Source organism: Squalius cephalus (genome assembly GCF_949319135.1).
Source record: "Squalius cephalus genome assembly, chromosome: 17".
Lineage (NCBI taxonomy): Eukaryota > Metazoa > Chordata > Actinopteri > Cypriniformes > Leuciscidae > Squalius > Squalius cephalus.
In genome coordinates this window covers 24774753-24786042 of record NC_137138.1, presented here as the reverse complement: position 1 = coordinate 24786042, position 11290 = coordinate 24774753, and the positions used below count along the sequence as shown (strand labels likewise).

Below are 11290 nucleotides of genomic sequence, written 5' to 3'. Positions count from 1 at the left end.
GTTTCAGAGCTAGAAACACTGCCCTCATTTGAGCCAGAACTGGAATGGTCTTGTGTGCAGTAGGCCTAGTGGAATGACATTGGTCGCTGCCGCCATGAGTCCTAACAGCCGCTGAACTACAAGAACTGAGAGCTCCTGACTTAGCTTGATATCTTTGGATCGATTATATTTAGGATCGATTTTACACATGCAGCAGACAGCTTTGCCTCCATCGTGGTCGAGTCCCATACCAACCCCCCAAAAAGTAGTTTTCTGAGCTGGATAAAGCACACGCTTCTTTGTGATCAATTTCAACCCCAGCTACTTCATGTGAGTGAGCACGTCTTGATGTTGCACCGCCAACTCTTCCGATTGAGCCAGTATCAGCCGATTGTCTATGTAGCTGAGTACACGGATGCCCTAGAGTCACAAATGAGCCAGAGCAGCACCAACTTTGTAAATGTGCATGGGGATAAGGCTAGGCTGAAAAGAAGAACTTGATTTGGTATGCTGTGCACCCAAAAGCAAACCTGAGAAACTTCCTGTATTCTGGCAGAATCTGTAAAAAAATGTGCATCCTTTAAATCTATTGTCACAAACCAGTCCTGAAACTGGATTTGTGACACAATTAACTTAAGGGGGAGCATCTTGGAACTGTATGTAACAACTGAAACAAATCAGACACAATTATTTGTTATATTTAACAAATAATCTTTAAAACTCACTCTGGGATCTATGGTCCCATCCCCCCAACAAGGGCAAGAAGGGTCTTGGTTACCATGACTACGATCAGATAAGCTGGTTTTATTGCTGTTAAAAATGTGGTCACATGGAAAAAGCAGAGGTCATAGGAAAGACCCACAGCCCTTAAAACAGACTTTCCTACATTCATTTATGGACAAACTGATCTGTAATTGAACATGCACCCCAGGACACTGTGTGAATGATTTAATGTCTTGTGTAGTGTCTTTTAAAACTATTATGTCTTTGATACTATGCATTTTATGATAGAACCAATGGTCAATGTAACCCCGCCTGTATTGTGTCTTCTACTGTATCTAGTTAATCCTCATTTAATGACTCACACTTTAGTGAACATCACCTTCTCATAGACTGCAGTGTGTGTTTGTTATATCTATCTGAGTATGAATGGACGCAAACAGCAAGGCCTATGTCTAACCACACTTGAGACAGAGCCATAAATCCTCCCAACAGAGGAATTTCCCGCTTGGAAATTCCCCCTTTCTTATTGGTCGAGCCAACCCTGAGAGGTGGGACCTTTCTCAGACTTTAAATGGCCTCTACACAAGCCATTCCCTCTCTTGGCCTTCTCGGTACGTTTGCATAGCTGTCCTGCGTGGCCACACTAGGCCCCAGGGCAGCAGGCCTTGACCCACAACCAGCCATGTGCTCATTCAGGAGAGAGAGGACTCTCTAAACCAGAACAGAATCAAAGGACAACATCAGGAGTGTGGCACAATGTCTTCATTCAATGCAGAAGAAGTCCATCGCAACTCCAACCATCAACTCTTCCAACTTCCACCCTTCTCCTGTTTGATATGCGTGTCCTCTCCGGCCCACAAACTGCACTCCAGCCATGGGAACAGAGTCAAACCAACCACACAAGTTCATCACCAATTCTTCAGTCAACACGGAAGAAATCGATTAAGACTCATGGGACCATCAAAATCCTTCTTAAGGAACTTCACAAAATGTTGAAAAACTGCAAAGACCTTGCAAGTATACATTTAATGAGGTGATCTGAAAATGATAAGATGATGGTTCTTTTCATAGTTAAATGGATCTTTTCCATAGTTCCATTTCTTGCTTCCGGTTCCATTCTGTCACTCACACTTCACACTTAATGTGAAGGTTAGGGAAGAAGCCAATGGGGAGGTTGCTCTTGGCCAGATGTTAGATAGCGATCATCGAGTTTAGACTGCATGGCCTGTGTCTTTTCGTCATGCCACTCTAGATTCAGCTTGGCCACAGCACGAGTCACAACCTCGAGCACCACAACCTTAGAATCAGACACAGACAGCATGTGGGCCAAGGTTTTGTTTTTTTTTTTTTTTTTTTTTTGCAGTGTGGGTGTGAAGAGAAAAATGTGAGAATGGAGCTAAAAAAAATAAATACAACGACTTATTTTTTCCTACACTCCTGAACACCGAAAGGAGAATTCTAAAAACACACAGGGTCAGGGCATTTGCTTTCACCTTCATTTCATTTTTCATATCCTAATCCATAACAAACACCCTCTGAGAATAGATATCATCTAATATAAATGACTATGGTAATATGTGCCACCGAATGATACCTACAAAGATGTCACCACAAATACATCTCAGTAAGGATTATGTACAACTGTAATAATCGTAATCTTCTTTAAAATCGCCTTTTATCTAGAGTATGAATGTGTTTGATATGTTTTGACAGTTTTCTGTGTGATGAACCCCTAATACTATTCCATAGAAAGAAGCAAATCTATTTTTGTCTGTCTGTCACTGCTGGATAGTTGCTGGAGGAACATTGCAAGGCCTGCATAAGGGACAGAAAGCTGGTTCAATTTTATACGTGTTAGATAAATGATGGGCAGAGCCTCGTTAGGATTCATTGGTTGACAAAAGCCCACCTTATATCACCTCAAGTTCTCACAACATTGGTGACAGGAGAAAATAACAGAATCAGCAAAGCTGTGGGCGCTGCTCCAGGAGTTTGGCTTTTTTTCTTCTGATGGCCTGTTTCAAGCTGACATCAAAGCAATAGAGACAAGAGCCGTTATCTGAGTGGCCAAAGGAAAAAAGGGGGAAAGAAAGAAAGAAAGAAAAACATTACCATACTCTTTTAAATGCTTATAATAAACCCCAATAAAAATATTTTTTATTAGTATTATAATAATAAATAAGATATTTACATATTCTGAAGAATAAAAAAAAAGAAAAAAGTAAAATGTAAAATGCGCTGCCACAATGTTCTGGGTGGTTTTTCAGGCTTTTGGTGTTCTAAAATGTTGCTGTGGCGTTCAGGATGTTGTTTTTTTTTCTTTTTTTTTTTCTCATGGTTACTAGGGTGTTCTTAGTGGTTTCTAGGTTGTGGCTTATTGATCCAACTAACAAGAGCTCTATGATGTTGTAGTCTTTACATACTGTGTGGTTTTGGCCTTCCATCAGTATACTTTATGTATGTGTGATTGTTTTGCTTAATTTATTTTATATCAGCTGAAAATTTTATAGAGTATACAATTCTGTTATATAGTTAATAGCACACCCTTTTTTAACAAGCCACAATATTTGACAGTTTATTTAAATCCCTAACTATAAGTTGAATTAGCCCGAACCAATTAACAATTAAATTAGCCCGAACCAATTGGACTAAACTATTATTGTCTTTGGTAAACATTATATATATTTTTATTGAAAATGTAATCTTTTAAACACAGGCCAGTTTTCATCTTTTTGGATTTATGTCCAAAAAAAGAAAAGAAAAAGGAAAGAAGGAAAGAAAGAGAGAAATATATTCTCCCTTGGTGGAAATAGGGGCACATAAAACGTCTCAGTTACATGTAACCCTTGTTCCCTGAAGGAGGGAACGGAGGCGTAGTTGGACATACCATACTGATTGGGATCACGCTTCGAGTCATCTTCGAGTATTGAAAAACGAGCCAATGCACATTCCTGCTTCGCCCCGCAGCACGGGTATAAATACGGAAGCGAATGCACACACCACTTGTTTTTCTCTGAGGAGCCGAGCGGAGCCCGGGGTCAGCAGTGATCCAGCACTAGTGGCTTTGGGACTACATCTCCGTTCCCTCCTTCAGGGAACGAGGGTTACACAGTTCGGTCACGTTCGATGTAGTCGGACGTACCATATTGATTGGGATCCCAATTAACACGCCACCTAGTGCTGCCACCTTCCAGTGCCTAGCGAAAGCCTCCTGATCCCCCCCACATTTATTGAGGCAGAGATGGGACAGGGCTTAGGCCAGTAACGCATGACCCACTCAGACAGACTTGGATAACACTGGGAAAGCGTGCCCTTTCGGTGGAAAGGGAGATGCTGCGGAAGCCACATCCTGCCTGTAGGGAGGTATCATGTGGAGGTTACACATATGGACTGGGCGTTTCCGGGCAGTACAACATATGGAATGTCACTGAGGTGGCTCCGGCCTATAGCAGGGGGGAGACAACACCGGTCAGAAACGGAAAGACACAGGAAGGGAAAGACACAGGAAGAACAGTGGAAGAATACACATATGGTATCGCCGTAGGGATCACAACATATGGGACCCAGCCTAGCACAGGTTCCACCATTGCATATGAGTGTTAGGCCTGGCATCGGACGTTCCGTCCGTTGCCGAGGGGTGTGTAGGAACTCAACAGGGTTCGGCTAAAGAGGAACTCTACTGGAGCAAGAATGGCGCACGTATCCAGTCCATAGGAGGGGAATGGCACAGCAAGCCAACACTTCGAGTGGGGCTTACGGTGTTGACTGGCTTCTATGTGAAGAGAGCACACGAGAAGCTACCAGCTTGACACGTAGGCTATAGAATCTAGCAAATGTGTTTGGTATTGCCCAGCCAGCAGCTCTACAAATATCTGTCAGCGAGGCACCCTGTGCCAGAGCCCAGAAAGAAGCTACTCTCAGAGTGGAGTGGGCTCGCAACACGGTGGGTCATAGCTCATGGTATTAATACGCCAAGACGATGGCATCTACTATCCAGAGGGCCAACCTCTGCTGGCCTCCGTAACAGACGAAGAGCTGGTCTGAGGTCCTGAGGCTTTGCGTTCTGTCCACAGAGGCGCAGAGTGTGGACGGGACAGAGAATAGCCAGGGCTGGGTCTGCCTCCTCCGGGGGCAGCGCTTGCAGGTTCACCACCTAGTCCCGAAAGGGAGTCAATCGAAAATGTGTGCAGGTCCCCTACCCTCTTGATAGAGGCCAAAGCAAGCAGAAGAACTGTTTTTATAGACAGGACTTTTAACTCTGCTGCCTGCAATGGCTCAAAGGGAGGTCTCTACAGTGCCGACAGCACTAAGTCCCAAGAGGGTATAGAGAGGGGCAGGTCGGATTCAGTCTCCTCGCTCCTCTCAGGAACCTGATGATCAGGTCATACTTCCCCACTGATCTCCCGTCAACTGCATCGTGATGTGCGGCAATGGAGGCAACATACACTTTGAGGGTGGAGGGAGACCAACCCATCTTGCAGGAAGGAAAGCACAGTACCGATCGAACATCTTCGGTGGTCTTCTCGGTGAGAAGAACATCACTCAATGTCTCCACTCTCCACTCTCAATGTCTAGCACCCCCGCTACTGCATGCCCATTGTCTGCTCTTGACAGTATTCAAGCAGTTCAGCACCAACCGGACACGATCCTCTGTGGGGCGTGCCATCTGGTGGAGTCCAGCTCCATACCAAGAAAAGAGATCCTCTGCACAGGGGCGAGTTTGCTCTTTTCCTAGTTGACCCGAAGACCCAACTGACTGATATGCTGGAGCAGCAAGTCCCTGTGCTCGCACAACTGCTCCCGAGACTGAGCTAGTATCAGCCAGTCATCGAGATAGTTGAGGACAAGAACACAACACTCTCTCATGGGATCAATGGCTGCCTCCGTGACCTTCGTAAAGAAGCGGGGCGACAGGGCCAGCCGAAGGGTAGGACTTTGTACTGATATGCTCGACCCTTGAAAGCAAAGCACTGGAATGGCCTGTGTCGCGGCAGGATGGAGACATAAAAGTAAACGTCCTTCAGGTTGCTGCAAACCAATCTCGGGGACGGATGCATTCGAAAATGCGTTTCTGCGTTAGCATCTTGAATGGAAGCTTGTGAAGGGCCCGATTCAAGACTCGCAGGTCCAAGATTGGCCTTTCTTGGGTACAATGAAGTACGGGCTGTAGAAGCCGGTCTTTATATCGGCTGGAGGGACCGGCTCTATCGCATTCTTTGACAGTAGGACTGCAATCTCCACACGCATGACAGGGGTATGTTCGCTCAACACCGCAGTGTAACGAACACCTCTAAACTTGGGCGGACACTGGCCGAACTGAATCTTATAGCCGCGTCTGATGAATCATTTCTGATGGCGGAGGAGCCAGCTGGACTGGTTGGGAAGCACTCTCCAGGCTTCCACAAACCGGGCCAGGGGGACCAGAGGCACCACAGACGTACCCGGGGTGGGGCAGTGAAGGGGATGACAGGGACCCGACTCGGAAGGCCCGAGGACGGCCCGAAGTGGGGTCTGAGTGTGCGGTGCAACACTTACCCGTCTCCACAGGTCGGCAGGGGGTGCGTGAGAAGGCTTAATTGGGTCCTCGAACCGCACATGGCTTCCGGCTGGCGATACAAGAGGGGGCTGGGGGGTGGCAAGGATTTACAGGGCCGCACACACTGTGCTGGTCCTCAGCGCACCGCCCTGAAAAACCCGAGACGTTTCGGGACACAGTGGAGGATTCCAGCTCGGGTAACGCTACTCTCCCAGAAGGAGGTAGTGCAGCCGAGTCGTCATCTCCAGAGTCCAGCTGCCTTTCTGATGCAGCGATCAACATCCTATCCTCAGGAGGAGCCCCGAATGAAATGGCTGTTCGGTCCACTACAGAGGGACCAGCATGTTCAGTAGGGAGCTCCACCGGCTACGGTGTGACAGAGAAGTGAGGGGCCGACGGGGACTGGTTACTGGGTGGGGAAGCCCTCACTGTGATCCTCAGATCACCCATCCCACACAGCGCAGTATCTCTCTTCTGGGGTGGGCCAGAAAGGGCGCTAGAGTGGGGCATGGGGATGGGGACTCCACCTTCACGGGTGAAGGTAAGTCTCGATCTCAACACCGAGATAGTCATGTTCCCGCAGTGAGAACATGAACCATCCACAAAAGCTGCTTCAGCTCGCTGAATGCCCAAATACGTGATGCATCTATTGTGACCGTCAGCTGGGAACGACCGCATCTAGAAACGCATGGGTGGAATGGCATTTTGATAAAGACGCAGACACACCCGTGTTGCTCTTTCAGGAAATTGGACTCTCACCAGTGCCGGAGCAAACAGGGGAATGGCCGCGGCAACACTGACAGGAGATGGTGCAGCCTGTACCAATGAAGCGCTCACCTTCTTCGCCCTTTAACCAACCGTCAGAACAAACAAACACAAAGAATGCTGTTAAAACAGCAGTTGAGAGCTCAGAAGGCTCACAATCACCGCTGCACTCACGCTGTAAACACACCAGCACCGGGAGAGACTTCCAGAAGAAGCACCGACACACTCGCTTGTTGAACACAATCCAACACTCTTCAGAGACATTGACATACGATCGGCTCCGATGCGAAAGACAAGCGGTGCGTGCATCCAATTCCATATTTATACCCGCGCTGCGGGGCGGAGCGCGAGATGCAAATCTCGCAGGCCAATGTGCATTGGCTCGTTTTTTCAATACTCGAAGATGACAGGCTCCCTAAGCGTGATCCCAATCAGTACGGTACGTCCGACTATGTCGAACGTGACCAAACTGAAAGGGAACTGAATTTTTAATAAAGCAATTATTTCAAAATAAAAGTTTTTTTTTTTTTTTTTGTCTTAATGACTTCCTTAAGTTGCATAATCCTCATTTTAGAACAAAACAGAATCCAAAATTACTTCAAATACTGACACAGACATTCACAGCTGAATGCATAAATGCTTAAATCGCATAAATGAATTAAAAATCAAAACATATTTAAGCTTCCATTTTACTTGGTATATGATATTAATCTATTAAACAAACATTTTTGCCACTCCAATTGAAGAGTGACCCAATAAAAAGTGTTTACTTCAAAAGTAACTTTCCAGCATCTATTTGCATATTAAATTGTGATCAGTAGTGTTTTTATTGCATATTGTAGTCTTGTCTTCATAGCAAGAAATCTGCAGATTCTTGTATTAGGTGTGTGTACATGCACTGTAAAAAAGAATTGCAAACTTTAAAAAAGTAAATTAAACCTGATGCATTGTATCAATGAAAGAATGACAGAATGATGACATAATACATACTGTCTTAAAAATTATTCTAAGTAACACCATTTTGTTTCAGAAAATACATTCATTAAGGCAACTACAGATTTCTTGTTCAACAACTTTTCAATCAATTAGATGATAATTTGATCTATGGTTTTGGTATATGTATGAATAAACCCAGCAAAATTTCTTAACGTGTAAATACTTGCATGAACATAAAAAGATTCTATCTGCCACAAATTTACCACAAATGTTCTAAAGAACGCAGGAGTAGATGAAAAGAAATTACATATACACTTTCTCTGCTTGCAGTACGTCAGTCACACTTGTAAGTGAGAACACGCACACAAACACATAGCTCCCTTTCGAATGGAACTCGACACTGTATCATGGCACTGATGCTATGGGAACGATTCTGTGTGACCGGTGTCTGAAGCACGTCTGAGGTTAGGTGCACGTTAGCGTAGCACGTCAGCAAGAACTTAAAAGGGCACATACATCACAGAATCACCAGCTTCTTTTTTTTTTAGGAAGTAGCTTTTCGTTCATAAATTTGTTTGTCCCAATATGTGTTTTGTATGGCCAGCAGAAATGATAAGTTAAGAATTGTGTGTTGCCATGCTCCCACTTTATTATTGGGGACAACACGCATTGTTTGGGAGTTATGTGTTTGGGAGCGAAGCATGCTCGTTCAGCCTTCGAAAAGGCTTAGGCTGCATCTCATTTCTCTGTCTTAGCCCTTACCCTTACCCCTCCCCCTCGGTTTTGCGCGTTCATGTGAGGGGAAGTGGCGTCTCAATTCTCATTTTGATCAAGGGCTAGGGCCAAGGTGAAGGGCTACATAGCCCTTGAAACGAAGTTTGTAGAGGACCACACTTGAAAGAGAGGGGTAACAACGTAGAAATTTTTCAAGAAGTGCCAACATCAAGCTTTTTTATGGCTGAGCGTCGTACTGTGAAGGAGTCGCACAAATGTAAGTATTTTCATCAGTTTAATTGACATTATAATTATGACACTCATTGTTTTAGGATACTTTAATACAATGTTTAAGCGATTTTAAATGTAATGTTTTTGTTTTGAATCGCTATTTAACTGCTAGCTAGTAGCTAACGTTAAAAGTTATGCGCTATTTGTCGAGCTAAGCTAACGTTAACTTTTATCTGTTAATCCTTGACATGACACTTCATATTATGTTTTTTAGGTGAAATTAGTGTGAAGTTAATTTGTGTGACATTACTAACGTTATTCCTTGATTGATTTGACCGGTGGACTGGTTTGATATTGGTAGAACTACGCTACGTGATTCACCTATCAAGTTAATGTAAACGTATAAAGTTATTTGCCTTTTCCCTCAGGGACACCTGAGGAGACTCGGCGGCTCATTCGCTTCAGGGCAGAAAATGAAAAAGAGTTCATGAAGTCCAAAACAACGTCCAAACAACAATGGGAGTGAGTAATTCATTGTTCAATCATATTCTTGCGTTCTGTGTTGTGCTAAAAATACCGGTATTGAATGTTTGAGCTGTCGGTTGTGATGCAGGAAATTTGTGAAACAAATTGGCTTAGAGGGCAAGGTGACTGGACGGCAGGCTTCCAAAAAATGGGAGAATTTAAAACAAAAATACAAGGTATATGATGTCCAGTTTAAAATAATTTCCAATTTCCAATTACCTAATGAATGTATCAACTAGCCGGTTGTTTTGTGTGTGTGTGTGTGTGTGTCAGGAATTGAGGACTCCAAAAACCGGCTCAGGGACAGACCAGGGTGAGGTCACTGTTGCTACATGGCAGTACTATGGAGAAATGCACAAGGTTTTGGGTGCCTGGCCTGCGATGGACCCCCCTGTGGTGGTGGCATCCTTCCAACCAGCAGAGGATCCCATTACAATCCTCATGGTGAGGCTAATCATTTACCATGCAATTCAGTACTTTCATGAATTCCACTAACATCAGATTCGCAAACATTCTCTTTAAATTTCATTAGGAGATATTTGCTGAAATTTCTAAAAGGTAACACAATTTTCTTTCTTTCTTCTTTAGGATATTGTGGAGCCCTCCACCACAGCAGCATCCTGGACCCCTGACACAGGACCCAGTAGTATGCCAACCAGTACCCCTGCAGAAACAAGTGCCACGACATCTAGGAGGAGGTCCAATCCTATTATGGAGTACCTGATCGAGGAGTCTCTTCAGGAGCAAAGGCGCCATGAAGAGAGTGAGGCGAAGTCACAGAGGTTTTTAGACCTCTTTGAAAGAATGATTGAAAAGATGTGAGAATTACCTGTTCAATTGCACAACTGTTTTCTTATTAATTTAATATATTTGTTTTAAGAGTTTATATAGTTTACATTTTTTAATATGTATTATTGTTCTAAAGATGACCTGTTCAATTGCACAACTGTTTACATATGAAGAGTTTGGTTCCAAAACGCGATAAATCCATTTTGATTAATTTGAGTAAAAATGTGTTTTCTTTACCAAGAAAGTGGCAAGATGAAAACCACTATTTTCTGTTTCAAACTTTCACATAGCATCTGTAGGTTATAATAACATTAAAAATTCAAATCCAGATTTTGATTTTCAAAGATTTATTATAAAACGGGTAATCTTTCCCCCAAAATGCAATAAATTCATGACACTTTTTTTCCAAAATGCAATTAATCCATTGAATCAATATGAAAGTTATTTTTCATATTGAAACTGTTGAAAATACACAACAAAGTAAGTTGATCCACATATGACAGCCTCTGAACTCGGTCAATATCTTATAATACAGGCACTGGACTAAAAATACATTCAGTCAGCCATCGCTAGGAAATACCTCCTGAACTTTTTTGACGGCGATCAGCTGTAAAATGTCCTGCTCGGATTTCGTTGACTTTGAGTAAAACAATTGAAAGTTTTTTAAAAGATCCCCTGGGGTCAATGTGTCAGCGTGACTGAAGTTTGATGCTGTCGTGTGAGAACAAGCAACAGCCGGCATTTTTCCTCCTCCCGCATGCCACATCTTCTTAATCTCCTCACGTAGGCTAAATGATTAGATTTCGATGGCTTACGTTTCTTCCCTACCGCAGAAACCACCACAGGTTCATCAATGCCGTCAAAATTATTAATTTTTTTGTTTGTTTGTTGATCAAAAAGTACAAAGTAGATAGGAAAAACTAGGATGCCGGGTGTATTCAAAGCGCCGCCGTTACTGTTTACAATGCGTGGAATGGTGCGCTGTGATTGGTTGAGAGCAGATCTATCACATTCTGCAGAGAAAGGAGACTGGCATTTGTCGTGGTTTGGAAAGAAAGGGAGAAAACATGACACAATAACACGGCGGATATC

General features: G+C 43.8%; 1 protein-coding gene across 2 annotated transcripts; it reads left to right on the top strand.

Annotated features, from left to right (window-relative positions):
* Nucleotides 1-8670: 8670 nt before the first annotated feature.
* Nucleotides 8671-10249, top strand: LOC307174491 (uncharacterized protein). 2 transcript variants are annotated; one of them, XM_079898356.1, is made up of 5 exons: nt 8671-8906; nt 9313-9406; nt 9498-9585; nt 9683-9853; nt 9998-10249. In XM_079898356.1, exons 1-5 carry the CDS (start codon nt 8894-8896, stop codon nt 10229-10231), a joined length of 600 nt encoding a protein of 199 aa, XP_079754482.1. In that variant the 5' UTR covers nt 8671-8893; the 3' UTR covers nt 10232-10249. The 2 variants fall into 2 exon arrangements, with proteins under 2 accessions (XP_079754482.1, XP_079754481.1); XM_079898355.1 differs by having other exon boundaries at nt 8671-8930.
* Nucleotides 10250-11290: the final 1041 nt, after the last annotated feature.

Bases quoted from the DNA above. Each gene is read 5' to 3' on its own strand.
- LOC307174491 (XM_079898355.1), top strand. From the start codon at position 8,894: ATGGCTGAGCGTCGTACTGTGAAGGAGTCGCACAAAT. The intron at 8,931-9,312 runs GTAAGTATTTTC...CTTTTCCCTCAG, and splicing joins TGTGAAGGAGTCGCACAAAT to GGACACCTGAGGAGACTCGG. The intron at 9,854-9,997 runs GTGAGGCTAATC...TTTCTTCTTTAG, and splicing joins ATCCCATTACAATCCTCATG to GATATTGTGGAGCCCTCCAC.